This window comes from Patagioenas fasciata, chromosome 2, assembly GCF_037038585.1.
Source record: "Patagioenas fasciata isolate bPatFas1 chromosome 2, bPatFas1.hap1, whole genome shotgun sequence".
NCBI lineage: Eukaryota > Metazoa > Chordata > Aves > Columbiformes > Columbidae > Patagioenas > Patagioenas fasciata.
Window position 1 is genome coordinate 59,651,026 of NC_092521.1, and position 17,049 is coordinate 59,668,074.

Below are 17,049 nucleotides of genomic sequence, written 5' to 3' on the forward strand. Positions count from 1 at the left end.
GAAAAGATTTTCTAAAAGGAAATGGTGTAGGTGGTGAGATGTCTTTACACTGTAAGGATTTTCCTTTCTTTACATATAACTCCTGGCTTTCTAGATATGATTTTATGAAACTGATTCATATCTGTCAATGAATGTTCTTAGTTCAAACTCTGTAGCTCTGATAGATAGTCTACACTAAACATGCCTTATGGAGAAAACACATGTTGTTCAGATGTACAATGGCTGGAAGTGAACTTACAAAAAAGTACAGGTTGCTCAAATAGTTAAAGCAGTCTACCTAGCATTATCAATGGCAATTTTTCTCAGAAGAGGAAAAAAATTATGGTTAATTGAAAAGTTTGACAGGTGTGGCCAGTTAGTATGTCTGAAACAGAGAGATTTAAAATCCAAATTAATGTGGTAGCAGATCTAATTATTACTATAAACAAGTGACAGAATAGTAACAAGGGCTCAGCTGTGCATGTATGCTGTATTTGATCCTTGGGATGGGAACAGTTTCTGTTTACAGTCCTGCATTGGTCTCCTGCACAAAACTTTTATTCCGCTGTTAGTCAGAGTCAGAAGATTACCCAATACAAATGAGCAAATGTGCACATTGCATAACATGCCTTGCCGTTCAAAGACAAAGAATTTGAAGCTTGAACAAGATCATCCAGGAAGAACATATAACAGCATGGAAGAAATCTAGAAATCTAAGACATGAAAAGGAAGAAATAGCTGGGATACCTGTAAAATATTTGAGTAGGATTTCCTTCTACAAATAAAGACCTTTCTTTACAAATACACTTCCGCAAATACAGCACGAAAAACTCACGTTTTGAAAACTGAGATATAATGGAAATACACAACAGATGACACAAAATTGCTGCATAACAAAAAATTAAATCCTTGTTATCTTTCACATTTTGAGTAATTTCACATTTTCCTGGTCGACATATTTATTTTATTTATTTGTATACACTTCAAAGTAAATGTTTGTTTGGTTTTAACACCAGGTAAAATGAATAAAGTGTTTCCCTAATTGAAATATATAAAAAATATATAAAAATATATAAAAATAAACCACATTTCACTCAGGCATTTTACGGTATGTCACCAGCAAATGTCCAAAGAAACACCAACTTTAAGCATTTAAAGTAACTTTGCAGCTAAATCTTCTCATCTAAAAAAAAAAATTAAAAACAAATAAAATTTGTAAAGGTCTCATGAACTTTCAGGGTGTGACAGATGCACATGACCCCCCTTAATCAAACCAACAGCAGGTTGGTACAGGCTCCAAAGGAGGTAAGGGCCTGAATTAGAGACAGACCAAGAACTCCTTTTAGGAAACCCACAAAGGAGCAGAACAGCACACTGAACACCAATAAATTGTGGGTTCAAGGAGTCTGTTTCCCACTGTATGCAATTTGACTATGAGCCAACCACTTTATTCCATAAATGTGACAGCCTGGATGGGACTCCTTTGAGCTTTCCCTGCTAAACAAGTCTGGCTGTATACCGATGATCTTTTACTAACCACAAATCACTGGGTGAGCCAAAAAAAAAAAAAAAAAGTTTTATGTTAATCATTTAGCTTAAATAAGTATATTTTAAACAGAATGAATCACTTAAAGCTATAAGGGCGTATGATTTTTAATAGACTGTCAATCTAGCGTTACACAGTAAGCTATATTTGCTGAAATCTTAAACTGCATGTTGTAAAGTTCTGTGCATACTTACCAAACTTGCATCTACTTGAGCCAAACAAATCAGCTACAAACTACCAACAGCACCTGCAAGATAAAGCCTGTTTTGCACCTTATTGAGCAAAACAAGATCCAATGAGCCAAATAATGCCTTCAAGGCCGGAACAAAACAGCTATAAACCATCAACAATGTCTGCAACTAAAGAAGATAAGGGCCTTGAGCCAACCTTGTTGTTGTACTACTCTATTAAATTATTTATATTTACGCAGTTGGATGTCTGAGAGCTTGCTTTTAGAGATCTAGGATCCAGACTTCAGAGCAACCTGACACCAGGCCCCTAAATGGGAGGGAAACAATTTGAGATGCAGCAGGATGAAACTTTGAAATCCTAGACAAGCAACGTGAAGAATCAGGTATTCACATATAAATCTTTGACCATAAACATATATAATCCCTTTTACCTGTTTTCACTTACCCTTTATGTCTCTTCAACATAAAGCATTGACCAGGTCTGGGACTAGGTTTGGATTCAGCCACACCTAGACTCCTCTCTGAGAAGGAGTTTAGAAGGCAAGGGGATCCATTCTGGACCTCATGACTCAATGAGAGGGCCTCCCTCCACTCTTTTGCATCTCCTGTCCCTGTATAAATCACTCTAAAACAATGCTCACCCAATTCTCCTTGCTGTAATTCCTCTATGCAGTAAGTAATAGAGTGAACCTCGCCATTGAGCTCTGTTAAGTTGCACTTTTCTTTAAGTGATCTAAACACTGCTCTGTGGCAAGCACGACATAGAGATGAGAACTAAAAATAATCAAACACTAGATTCTTCCTTGTCTTTACAAGAAATACAATTTTATTTTAGTTTTATATAAAAATAAATCCTGATACTCCCAATCATTACATTAAATCATAGAAACTGTAACTATGAACATGCATGACAAATTGCCTTTAATCACCTTCACTGGCTAGAAACAAGTGAATATATTTCCCTCACTTAAATAAAATACATGTCTGAACTGAGATTAAAATTAGAACTATAATCCTGAACAAATGAATACAATAGTACTGTATTCAGTATCTGATGACTGTCATTCTTGAGATGGTCTCCCATTTTCTATAATAGACTTTTATTACGTATTGCATCACTTCACAGAATACTCTTAATCTGCAGTATGTCAAATACACTAGGCAAAGAGAAAAGAAATAGTTTCTTGTGGGTTCTACTTCAAGAAAGCGCATTTGAGAAAGCGAAACATACTGGAATTAAGAAACATACTGGAATTAAGAAACAAATTGGAATTAAGAAACAAACCAACTCACAACAAAACAAAATGGAATAGAAATTTTGTGGAATTTTAAATCATGTCTCTTGTGGTAGGAAAAACATTATAAAACATAGGTTGGAGCCTTTCACTCAGAAACATTCCAGGATATAATTTAAATCCGGTTATTTGGTGGGAGTTTTTTGTCATTATTGGTTTGGCGTTGGTTGTTTGATGTTGTTTATGGTTTCCTCCAGTCCCCCAAAAGAATACAAGGCTGTAAAATGGACTTTGCTAGAAGACTACAACCTACCTTTTGTTATTACTAGGATGGATGTGACAACACCATACTCAAGATAATATATTTGGTAGTAGAATCATTTTGAACTTCAAAGGATTTCTGTTCACCTCTACAGCTCCAATTATAACTAACTTGCAACACTTTTCAAAAGCAAGGTGTACACAGCATAAATGACAAGAAGAGTGGGGAGTAAAGTCTGGACACACCCTCAACAATTCCAGTGACATTAACAGGTTGGGACCAAATCTTTTCAATTTCTGAAATATAGAATCAGGCTCTCAGAAATGAGGAAAATAAGAGAAGTCAAACCACTGCTGGGAAAACAAATCTGAAATGGTTTTGGTAATGATGTAGGTGCCATGTACTATTAACAGTCTCAAAAAAAAAAAAATCACTATTTTTTTCTTAAGTAGATAGCTCTGGTATCTTTGGTAGCTCTCCTGCTTACACCCAAAGATTTGTTCATTTTGGCATTTCTGTGAATCACAAATTTTACAGATCATGAAAGAAAAACAAAATCTCATACAGCATCTGCAAATGGAAAGCTTTATTGTGAGCAAGGAGTGTGGCTGAATTTTTCTTCTAATACCAAAACTGAGTATTCCAGGTATAGTCGGAAATCTGTAGCTTTCTCCTAACTTCAGGTCTGATTTTGAAGTCTTGGTTTCAGACTATCAGGAAACAAAGAGTAGTGGAAGGAAGATTTCACTGTCTGGTACATCTGGAGAGGTTTATTCTCCACTTTTGAAGGGATATTACAAAAAACCAGAAATACAAATGTTCTTTAAATTTCTATTTTTATTGTCAGTCAGGCAAATAAATTCTTAGCAATTACCTAACAGAGACTATTGAAACTGCATAAAAAACAAGTCACTGAGTTATGACCATTCTTCTACAATATCCAGGCAAATATTTATTCTACCATACTCAGAATTGCTACTTAGCTGATAGTGATGGCATGTTCATAGCTACCACCTGACACCACACCTTTTCAAAATCCACAGGAGGTTACTCAATCTCATCAAAATGCAAAGGGGTGTGAGCTACAGTGATACTATTGAAATATGATTGCTACATGAATGAAAATTCTGCAGCACCAGCAAAATTATTCTACCACAAAACCCCACTAACACTTGCTACTAAAAATAACAGAGCACTAGAGGAAAATAACAGAGGGACAGGAGGTGTTGTCAGTAAATGCAAAATTCTTGTGAGAAAATCCAAAATTCAGGGACAGTTCTATCATGACAATGTATGATTTCAGTTCCCAGAGCGCTAGAAGGTTAGCATCAAAATGGTACCAATTATCTCAAGAAGATGTAATACATTTTCATTCACCTTCTTAACCTTTCGGTTGGGAGGGCTTCATGTTGGAAAGAAAGAAAGGATACTGTCATCAGGTCTAATGACAGAAGTTTCATAGCTATACTGAATCAAAAAGGTACAGACTTGGAATTGGAGCTTTTCCCATTAATCTAAATGCATGCAAAAAATATGAGAAAATCTTTGGAATGTGCTACATGAACAACATTCAGCTATGAAAGCCAAAAAAGTAATATTAATTGTTCATCGACTTTGCAGCCTTTCTAACCTGACCTTTGGATTCCTGATACTGAAACTGTAATACAGCAAAAGTAGGAATACTATTATTTTTTTTTTTTAATTAAAAAAAAAAAAAAAAGAATCTTCAGTTGATTGATAATGCTTTAGTTACTCCATGACCTCCACAGTTTTCATTGCCTCATAACTAAGGAAATATGAGTGCATGTGGAACTGACCCAAGCCACAACAGTAATGGGGACTCAAGACCCCAGTGTCTATTAGGTGAGATGTGAGGCAGATCTGCTACCATCTCTTCGCACCATCCCAAGGACAGCACATTACATACAGGGAGAGAGATTTGGTGCAAGTACTGCAACCCGGGTAGGTCTGAGAAATACGCACTCCAAGAAATGAAGAGAAGAGAGAGTGAAACCGCATCATTCATAAAACAGCTTGACCGAGCAAGTAAGTCCGATTACCTGCACTGTGCAGCTAGTGTCACTATGGCTCCATGGGGAGCGCATTCATTTGTCACTTCCACTGTACCACATCTCAAGACCTATGAGTATCACATCAAATGCATCCCTCAGTGGTCAGCTAGCAGCCTGTTTTCTGGCACATCTCAAATACATAGATAAATATTCAGGATTATGCACGCTGCTTGCCATCACCCTATTTCTAACCTCTTTCAAATGTTCTGCACACGGGCTTTAATTCACTGGCTTTGGCTTTTTTGCCAGGTAACTTTCCACTACAGGTATTTGCGTTTGAAGTAAGTGAGAGTGCTCCTGCTGGGGCTCCAGGGTGTGCGGGACCCGGTGTGGGCTAGGGTGCTGCTGCTGGTAGGGCGTGATCCAGAGCGGGGCAGGGTGGCATAGGGAGAGGGAGAGGTGGAGCGAGGCAGCGTGTTGTAGGCGGAGCGGGACAACGTGTAGGAGGAGCGGGACAAGGAGCTGTATGGAGGACGTGTGAGTGTGCCATAGGCAGTGCGGGACAAGGGGGAGTAGCTCAAGCGCCCTGTGGAGCTCCATGCTGAGTGGGAGGTGTTTGTCCATGTGGACTGGGAGCCTAAACGAGTTGTGGTATTACGGGAAGGGCCCCACTGAGGGCCACACACTGAGCGAGACCCCGAGGTGCCCACGACCATGGAGAGAGAGCGAGAGACAGGGGTGCAGAGGGAGCGGGCTGTGCCAGCTGCCAGAGGGCGTGGGGCTGGGGGGCATGGGGGGCAGCCTGCCAAAGAGTCCTCGGGGCAAGCGGCAGGTGAGCTATTGGGACGGGACCCTGCAGCACCCAGGGAGACTGAGGTGGGCGAACACAGTGAGTGAGACGCGGGGGGTCCTACTGGGCGAGGGGATGGAGAGCACAGTGAGTGGGCTGCTGGAGGTCCCACAGGACGAGGGGCACATGCCATGGGAGGTGTCGGAGCACTCAGGGGTTGGGAGGGCAGGTTTACTGTCGGACCACATGGAGCCTGGGCAGTGGGAGAGGGTGCAGAGCCAAGGACAACGTGCGAGATGGAGGCACCAGGCACTACAACGGGAGTCGGTGGTGTCATAGGACTGCCAACAGTGTGGACTACTGGAGTGCACACTGGGTGGGATGATGGAGCAGCCATATGGGTAGGGACTGCCTGAGTTGCCACAGCAGGACTGGAGCCAACCATGAAGTGGGACAGCAGGGCACTCACCGCATTATTTGCAGGGACTGAGACAGAGTAGGACATCGGTCCTGCTCCACCTCCAGCCTGCTGTGCAGGAGCAGAACCTGTCTCGAAGACCACATGAGGCATAGGGGCACACACAGGGTTGGATGTTGGGGCAGGCATGGAGCCATACGCAGATGAAGGCATCGGGGCACACGTAGCTGGTGGCACGGTCTCGCATATGACACGGAAGCCAGGATCACCTCCTACTTCAAAACCAGGATTGACACTTGGATTGAAGCCTTGGTTGCAGATGGAGTTGCATAAGGGATGGCCCGCAGGGAGGTACACGAAGTCATATACAGGCTGGCCCCCTGCACTGCAGTTGGGGTTGCACACTGGGATACATATATATTCACACATGGAGTTGAACCCAGGGTCCACCACGGGGGCAGGCCCAGAGCTGTTTGTGGGGACAGAGCCATTCTCACACACCGGGAGCGACCCATTCTGACTGGTAGTTGGGGTGCTGTTCTGGCCCACAGGACTACACACTTCAGCCTTAGCACATCCCTTGCAATAGGAAAACTTGTGGCATCCAAGGTTGGCCAGGAGCCGGTGGCTGCCAAGCCTGTAAGGTGTGAACTCCACAATGGTTCGTGCTTGTTGGTTGGAAGCCAGCATTCCCAAACTGGATTGAGAGAAGGAAAATAATTAGGACCCTGCTGGCTCAGAGACCTGAAACACTACAAGGTGAACATACACGATTAGGTCTGATTTGCTACAACATGTTTTCAGAGACAAACCCTTCTGACAACTTAAAAAATGTAGCACCCTTCTGCCTCAAAGATGTGTTTACTGCTTCCATTTCCAGTAGTCTAAGGTGGATCAGGCAGCTTTGTGGAATGAAATCCATTATTATTCAGTGAGAGCAATTCCTAATTGCTTCCCCTCAAAACTAGTCATACTTCTGTCAATTCTCCGTGTCATGAAGAAAAGCAATGCATATTAATGAACAGCTACTTTTCCTAGGATGTTATAGCATCCTGGACATTTCCAGTTTCCTGTGATTAACATCTTATGAGCTCAGAATGCATATTGCTATTTCACAATGTCTCTTCCTAATTGTTCAAGTATGTGGAGCCAGTTCATGCATATTTAGAAGAATTCAATTATAAACTCAATAGAATTACAAGGGATGTGGGACCCAGCTAGGATTTCTTGTGAAGAAAAAGTGCATGCCCTTTCAGACAGAAATTTGAAACACGCACTTAAATTAAACCTTGAGAAAAATGAAGCAGTACCACTTCTTGCCAGCTATACATGATCCATCAGTTGCAAGAGGACTGAGGCTTTTAGTGGAGTCTCAAAGTAACAAAGGGTTCAGGTCCTAAACACCAAAAATGTCAGAACTATTGTCTTTCTGAATACCTACTCTGATCTAGCAACAATCCCCAATATTACCCCCATTTAAATAATTGATAATCTTACTCAATGGTCATCGGTTCTTTGAATAAACCACAGCCTTCTAATGTCATTACGCAGTTCTTCATATCTTCCTGGAGAGGATTGCAGAAGGAGATCTCTGCAGTACATGGTACCTTCAGCCTAGGCTGGCTCAGTAGCTAGTCAGAAAATAAACAAAAAAAATATTATGTTTTGTAACTCTTAGAAAATAAACAGTGAAGTAAATAAATGTAAGAAAAAAAAGAAAGAAAAAAGGGATTGTCCATACACATTTCTTTCTGATTTACTTCTATGATCTCTATACATCAATCTAAGTATCTGTTATACATTTTAAATCACACTGATCTTGCTAAAATAAGAAATATAATAAAAGACAAGAATTTAAAGTTTACTGGCTTTGTACCTAGGAAGTGGCAAATAACAGTCCCTAAGTCTATTCCCTAGATCACAAATCCCATAATTAAAGTTCTTTACCTTCACAATAACAGGTGGCCTGTTGACCACGATATCCCTGCTCACCATCAGAACTTCTCCACACTCTGGGTCTGAGACAGCAACTAGTTTCATAATGTTGTGATCACAGAGATGAGGTCCATATTGGCTATATGATATACATAGTGGAATTTTTTTCACTGTAAAATAAATTTAATTATTTTTTTCTGATATTTTGGCTTATATTTCCCCTTTCCTTTGTCATAAAGTTTAACTGGTGCTTACAATGGCTTAATTAAATACAAACTTATCACAGCACCTTTGAAAACAGATACAATGTTTCCTGGCTTAGAGTTATGCATTGCTACTTTAAACAACCAGCTTTATACTTTTCAGTTAATATAACTACACCAGTGTATTTACAGGGAGGTTGGTTTAATAATAATAATAATAATAATAATAATAATAATAATAATAATAATAATTTAGAAACTTTAATTCCAACATAATTCTTAAGGTAATAATAATCAAATTCAGGCAATTAAAACTTGGTAAAACAGAATGTAAATATCAAATACGATCTTTTTTTATAATGATGTGTTCTAATTAAAGGGATGATTTTTTCTTCCAGGAAAAGATATTAACCATCAAAACAAGTGTTTATGCTCTGATACACCTTTGTACTTCCCAGCACATAGTATACCTGGAAATAATTACTTTAGCAACTCAAAATCAGTGTTTTACCCTGGCTAATATCTGCTGGCCAAAGGATATAAGTTGCTTGCCTAATAAACAGCTCTAACTTTATCTTTATATTGGATATAGAATCCAGAATTGAATTTTTAATGGGAACAAGTTTTTAAATGATCCTCAGAGTCTCTGAGCCATGAAAAATTAAGCAAACACTATGAATTGCCCTGTCACTATACATGTGGTATTACCATTATGCTGATTTTTGAATGTTCACCCTAAAGTGAATTCAGCTGTCAATACTAAACACTGTATTCGTTTCACTTCCCACCACTATTAGGAAGCCTTCACTAATTCTAAAAAGCAAATTATCTTATGAGAAGAGTGGACAGAAGAGCCTTAGAAAAACTGACCCTCTTACCTTCCCTTGGACCCAACGTGATGGTCACAGTGTCTTTCCAAAATTGATCCATTGGGCAACCACTGTAGGTTACTATTTGTGCACTCAAATTGAACCTCAGGTTTTTGTTTTCACTACGCAGATTTTCAAGCAGCCAGTGCAGTTGGACATCTTCACCATACATTGGGCAGTTAGCCATCTTGAACCTCATGTTAATACCAGAATCACTCAAAAATGGGTTTTGCAGAGATGATAACTCTCTGTCAATATGACAATTGGAAGCATTGCAGTACCCTGGATGAATTCTTCTGTATGCCCGGTAATAGGCTTCTTTGTTTTTCACAGAACCTGTTGAAGAAGACATGTGATAATGAATCTGGTGGAGGCAAGAGAAGTCACATATACCTAAACAATAAAGATAATTAAACTTCTTCCTCCTCCTTCATGAAGCCTATTCTAGTGTAGAACAAACCCACAAGATAATGAAACACAGCAGTCTGAATGCACAGAAGTAAATAAATATTTCCAAAAAGAATTTAAAAATTACTTTTATTAGTTAAATTCAAAAATGGCCATGTAAATTTCAAAATCTATAGTTAGTGCAAAACTCAAAATATAACTCTTTATAAGGCTTTGGGTGAATATGAAATTTTACCATGTTTCTCACAAGGCAAAATACTCCATTCAGACAAAGAAACTATTTTTTGCTGTTGTTCCTGCTAAAACAAACAAACAAACAAAACAAAACAAACAAAAACCCAAACCAAACAAACAAAAACCCTAAACAAACAAAAAACACAAACAAAACAAAACGCCAGAACTCGCAACAGAACTTGCAATTTTACAATCAACTGATCAACTGTGATCTATTCTGCATCCATTTAGGCAATTTTGCTGGTTGAACTCCTCTTCACCACTGGAAGATGAAAATTAGTATCCCAAAGTAAGACCAGCAGAATATTGTGATAATACATGAATTTAGTAAGTAAGCATATTTTCTGACAGACCTGGTGCAAGAAGCAAGAAGCAATAAATTATCCCAGGTTTAAAAGGATTTAGGATTTCTTAGATTATCTAAAGACTGCTAATATTTTAAACTGCTGTATAGATGAGACCAAAGCGTGTACCTATGAACAGTGGTATTAAAAGTGCTAGAAGTCATGTCCTATGAGGAGGAGCTAACGTCTTTGGGTTTCTCTAGTTTGGAGAAAAGGAGGCTGAGGAGCAACCTCATTGCTTTCTACAGCTTTCTGAGGAGGGAACATGGGGAGGAGGGACATGCTGATCCCTTCTCTCCAATATCCAATGATAGGACATGTGAGAGTGGCTCAAAGCTGTGCAAAGGGAGGTTTGGATTTTATATTAGGAAGCATTTATTTACCAAGAGGGTGGTCAAACACTGAAACAGGCTTCCTAGAGAGGTGATCGATGCCCCAAGTCTGTCAGTGTTTAAGAGGCATTTAGACAATGCCCTTGACAATATGCTCTAACTTTTGATCAGCCCTGAAATAGTCAGGTAGTTGGACTGGATAGTTGTAGGTCTCTTCCAACTGATATATCCTATCCTCTCTTCTCCTATCCATCTGGATGTAATTACTGTGTGTTTTGTTTGAATCATCTAAATAAGTTTGTAAGCTTAAGAATCAAGATCTTCGAAAAGAAGGGCATCTTCCTCTTTCTCAAAAAAAAAAAAAAGACAACTTTAGATTGTTCTACTCATTTTAACACAGAACAGATTACATTGATGATTTTATATGATTAGCATTTAAGATTTCCTCTAACCCATTTAATGACTTTTCATCATACCTAGCTCATACTTGTAAGCCCCAGTGATATCTTCGAACAGGTCACTGCCAACACTCTTGGTGATTAGACGTTGTCCAGATGGCCAAGCATCACAGAAAAATTTTGTTCGTTTGCCATTATTTTGGGAAAGCCAGCCAACATAGTTTGAATTTACTCGAGAAAACATATGATGACCATCATAGTCCAAGTCCAGCTCCCCTTCTCTGATGCTTCGAACCCATGTAGGACCACTGCAAGCTGAACCTAAGCCACATAACAAAAAATGTAAAAGGTTGTAACCTGAGTGGCAGAGAAATTCAACAACATAAGCTGAGTAGAATAATTACAGGTACAGTGAACATTTACCTCTGCCCGTTTCTAAAGGTGTTGGATCCAGACACTGCCAATCACCACAGCATTGATTTAGGTCTCTGCGAGCCATCCAAGATTCATTCCAACAGTGATACCGCCTGTAAGATGCAGGAATATAGGATTAAAGACAACTCTTGGATCATCAAGTTCAATGCCTTACCATGGAGGAAAACCATGTCAGAGATAATCTTTTAATCAATTGAAGACTCTCTATGCTTTAACACTGTTAATGATTTTCTGGACAGGAGTTGTTTGGTTTCCTTTATATCACTCAGAGTAGAAATTTGTTCCAGCCCCCTGCAGATCTGATTGCAAAACATTCTTCTTACAGACTTTTTTTTTTTTTTTAGCTGACAATGTTCCAACACAGTTATTTTGTGTATTTTATTTTCCTAATATTTTTCTCCTGTTCTTTAGAAGAAAATCACATGTTGTCTTAGTCTTCTTTTTAATGGCTTAACAAAGAATAAACACTTAAGTCTTTTGTGCTAAATTAAGATCCTCATTCCCATAGTATTTCAGTTTGACCTCACCTTTCTGGCATGTGAAAGGGCAGAAAATTCATTAAAATCTCTCATAGATGAGACTTGGATACAAAAAATGCCTGGTGCAGTGAAAGTGAAAATGTACAGGCCAAGGATGAAAACATAAAATTCTGCTATGATTACTGATAATGTCATAGTTACATGAACATGAATTGAATGGTTTACAAGAATAAAGCAATCCATGATAAGGAACCTCAGGAAGACAACATGTTTATCAACCAAATTATTATGACTGAAGATAATAGTCAAAATTTGTTACACATTTTTGCTTGCATTTCATGATCTACTAAATATTTTTACAGCTGCTAAGATTGACGGCCTTATTCTTTCAGCTGAGAAGGATAAGCAAGTGGCATCAATTCTCACAAGTGTGGCTTTTTTTCCTTGTTTGAGAATGTAGATTGAGCAGACTGCCTCCTCAGCAATTTAATGTTATTGAAATACTATATTAGGAAACTGAACAGCCTTGTCACACCAATGAGAGAGATACACTGACCTGCTAGATTTACACTAGTCTTTCTATCACTTGATTTTTGATGAAAACAAAAGAGCTTGTTTATTCCTTACTTACCATAGTTTGTCTTTACCACACAGGTTTTTTCCAGTACAGTCAAAAATCTCATTGATACCAAGGGGATTCTCAACCGAACACGGAAAACAGAAGTTTGTGACAACACGGCTTGGAATTCCCAAACACCTCATCACTGTAAGGAAAAAATATTCATGAGTTATTTCAAATCTTAAATAATCAAGCAAATCCTTCACTTAATTTATAATTATTTCTCCTACATTCTATGTTTCAACTATATAAACACAGTGGACAGGAGACAATATTTGGGATGCAGTGATTCCTTCTTCAAAACTTCTTTTTAGTGGTTGAAAAGTAGTCTGAAAAGACCCTAGCAAAAAGGAATGGTTTCTTGACCCTTTCATCTTAAAAACCAAACCAACAAAACCCAAACCACATCTTTTTTAATTTCAGAAATAATAATAATATTGACCCTGTATTAATAAAACACCTTTTTTTTTTTTCTTTAAAAAAATACAGGGTGTAGTAAATATAAATTCATCTACAGAATATCAATTTAATTTCCTTCAATGCAGAATCAGGTTCAGTTAATAAATGGCATAAAGTTGGAACTCATTTTTTTTGTCTGTAGAGTTCAGCTCACTGTTATCCTTTTCAGTAAAAGAATATGGCCTACTGCTTTTATGATTTGGAGGAGATGTTGCTAGAGGTCTTCTTCCTGTTCATAACTTAGTGTTTTTGTCTTCCTTGAAACCTCAGCCAAAAGATAAATTTTGGCTCCACAATGCTGCACTTGCTTTGTGTTTTAATAAAAGCTGCAATATAGACAGCTGCATGGTATAAAGGTCACAGAAAAGACAGTACTGCTTTTCTTCTTGCTTTTCATGCTATGTAGGAAAGCAATAGGTTGATAAAAAACACAGTGTTATAAGTTATATTGTAACAAGAGAAAAATATTCCATTTATTTTCTAATAAAATGTTTATAAGTAATATGCTTCTTAGTAGTTATAAGGGTTAAAGGTTTTTGATCCTGGCTTTCTCTCTTCCTTTGGATAACTAGGTAAGGGCAGACTGAAATATCATACCTGTGCACATTACGGAAGCAAGAGGCCCACAGTACCCATATCTAACTGGTCTGCATCTGCCTTTGTACCACTGCTGAAGAATAGGGACACTTCCATTCCAGGAAAATGGTTTTGTTCCTTTCAGGTAATCATTGTTTTCTGGAAGCTTCATAATACTGTTAGTGATATGGCTGCATATCTGGAAAGAGAAAAGAAAAACAACTTTTTCAAACAGCTAACCATGTCTTCGCATCCTAAGTATATAACAAAATCAGAATTACAAGTTAATTTATCCTTTATATTTGAGCACATAAAAGATTTTCCCTGCTACTCGTACTGTGTTAGATTACAGTATAATTCGTCCTTCTATAACACAATGAAGTGTGACCCCATCTCTTCAGAGGTCACACGCCATTAGAGGTCTTACCATGTGGTTTACCACCATGCTGACATGCACAGGATCATTGCGCCAACAGCGGTCGCGATCAGAGCCTTGATGGTAACTCGCACCCATGTCTAGGATTTTTAAGCAGATATCCAAAATCCCTTCTTCAAACTGAGGAAAGAGAAGTTAACACAGGTATTATGATATTCTGACATTGATGAAGTTCCTTTCTTGTCAACAGTCCAGTCCTATTAATGTATATGAGGTACTCTCTCTCCTCCCCTGCCTTTTTTGCTTTTTTTTTTTTAATCAAGCACAGCTCCTAGTGGTCTGCATGGCTTTGTCTACCTGCCTAAAGGAAAATCAAAGGGAAAAACATGCCATTTTTCCTTATGTTTGACCAATAGAATAATATTCTTTCAAAAGCACAATATAATATTCTGTTTCACCTTTTTCAAGAACATTCTGCAGATTCCTTGATTTTACTACAGAAAACTTCCTTCCAGTTGTTTGGGCTACACTGAGTTTCTCAAATATTTTGCTTTGTGCATGCGTTGTCTGGACTGGTCCAGACGCCTTTTGCATGCATTTCTGAAAACATATGGAAAAGACTTCATTTATCTGTATATGGATGATATCTGCTTCTGAACATGTTTTCAAAAAGTACCTGTCCAAAGTGCCACGGTCGACAGGTAATATGCTTGTGAACTCCTTCATATAGTAACCCATGTTCATTCAGAACATATTCTTCTCTATGGGCCTGATTGTCCATATACACAGGGTCATCTGGAAAAGATGTAGAGCTATCAGTCAGACAATACATACATTTCTAGCATTTCTGTATCTTTTACTTCATTGTATCCCTTTCTTTTCCTACCTGTTTTTGATTTATGTTTGTAAACATGTTCAAGGGTGCAGACTCTTTAAACTTTCAGAGACAATCCATTTCTACTTACAGCTAGATATTAGCTTTATTTAGTCTCTCCCTGTTATTGTACACCTGAATTACAGACCTTGAAATTTATCTTCACACTAATTTGTTCTAGTAGTCAAACACTGTGCACTTAGAGTTGGATATCTGATTTTGACCAGATCAAAAGCATAAACAACATCAATATTTGCCAAGTTTGGCAAGTTCCTACAGATTCCAGAATTGCTTGCTACCAGAACCAGATCTACAAAATTTCATTTCATTTGTACTATATTACTTCATAGTGATACCACAGAATTCACAGAATCACAGAATAGTTGAGGTTGGAAGGGACCTCTGGAGGTTATCTAGTCCAACCACCCTGCTCAAGCAGGGAGACAAGGAACCAGCTGCCCAAGACCATGTCCAGATGGCTTTTGAATATCTCCAAGAAGGGAGATTCCACAGATTCTGTTGGCTACCTTTGCCAGTACTCAGTCACCTTCATGGTAAAGAAAGTGTTTCCTGATTTCAAAGGAAACCTCCTGTATTTCAGTTTGTGTCTGTTATTTCTTGTCCTTTCAAGCCATTGTAAAAGTGGAGGGAAAAAATTACACTACATCTCTACTACCATTCAGAAACCAAACCAAAACATTACCTTGAGACAGTCTTGAACTTGCAGGAAAAAAAAAAAATACTAAAACTAAAGCCCTCTATGTTGCTCATTATTTCTGTGACTCCATCCTTTATTTACCAGCTAAGTAATAAATATGTTAACATTTTTACCCATCACTAGCATTTTTCTTAAAACTGTCTGATCATCACCAGAGTTCTTACCTGCACACCAAGGGTTAAAAAGGACATAAAAATCTCCAAGACATCGCTGATATGTGTGACCACAAGACGTGATTTGCATATTGAGAATATAACGGCCAATGCAGGCACTGGAGGGAGGAAACATGCTGATATTGATGCATTTTGGCTGATGAACTTTGTAGGAAGCACTCCAGCAGGTTTGATCTAGACATCTGCCCATTGGGAACGTACATTTTGTCTCATTTGATTCACAGGGTCTGAGGCCTTTTCAGGAAAATAAATACAACTTCAATCAGACTAAATGAAGCACATGTAAAAGGCAAGTAATTTGTTTAGCCATCATTTGCAATGCAAAGCTCCCAAGGGTGGATTTATTTTTTTTTTTGTCACTTGTCACTTCTTTAGCAGAGTGAGAAAACTTTACATATTAGCAGAAAAGCCTGAGTTAGGGAAAGGTAGTCTCTTCATACAGAGGATGAATAAGTAGATACTATTTGCCACTGATGACTGTGGGAAACATTACTTACCAGCAAAGGACTGGGAAAGACTAGACAGAGTTTGGGAGTGACTACCTGTCTCCACAGTGAAAACGGCCTGATCCACAGCGTCATCCCATTCTCGATTCTGGAAGTGAGCATAGAAGCTGAAGGCTTGGCCTCTCCTTATTATCTGTCTGTCAGTTCCGAAGAAATGGGTATTATGAATTTGGCAGTTGGAAGGACAGTTCAGGTCAACTTCTCCCAGTTCGATGACTGTAGGACGGAATTCAAAGGAAAAAAAAAACAGATAATGTTATCCCCATCATTGGCTGAGGTCAAGATTAAATGAAGAAAGAGATAATGATGAAAGACAGAAAAAATCATTCAAGAGTTTATTCAAAATTCAGCAACACTGAGACTGACACATACATCCATAAAAGTATACTTACAAGTTAGCCACTTCTCTAGCTTGCAGGTGGAAACTTGTATAACACTTTGATTTATAAAGCTATGCTACATATTTCACATATTTTATATAGCGTTGTCTTGATTTATAAATACCTGATTTGGAGAGACAATGTTAGTATCTCTACTTGAAAAATTGATTTAGCATTGGAATATTCTCTCCATGTTACAACACGCTGTCTATAGATGGTTACTTTTCAGCCACAGCTAGACAGCAAATGTTTTGCACACATTATGAGTTGAGAGGTTGTTTTGTTTTTTTTTTTAATG

At 38.4% G+C, this 17,049-nt stretch overlaps 1 protein-coding gene across 1 annotated transcript; it reads right to left on the reverse strand.

Annotated features, from left to right (window-relative positions):
- Positions 1–5,545: 5,545 nt before the first annotated feature.
- Positions 5,546–16,583, reverse strand: LOC139827317 (protein-glutamine gamma-glutamyltransferase 5-like). The gene is made up of 12 exons (XM_071805502.1): positions 16,408–16,583; positions 15,857–16,099; positions 14,777–14,895; positions 14,152–14,280; positions 13,746–13,923; positions 12,702–12,834; positions 11,580–11,683; positions 11,235–11,477; positions 9,450–9,776; positions 8,381–8,538; positions 7,931–8,064; positions 5,546–7,130 (listed from the first exon to the last, which is right to left on the reverse strand). The coding sequence occupies exons 2-12, from the start codon at positions 16,053–16,055 to the stop codon at positions 5,546–5,548; spliced, it is 3,309 nt and encodes a 1,102-aa protein (XP_071661603.1). The 5' UTR covers positions 16,056–16,099; positions 16,408–16,583.
- Between the last annotated feature and the right edge of the window lie 466 nt (positions 16,584–17,049).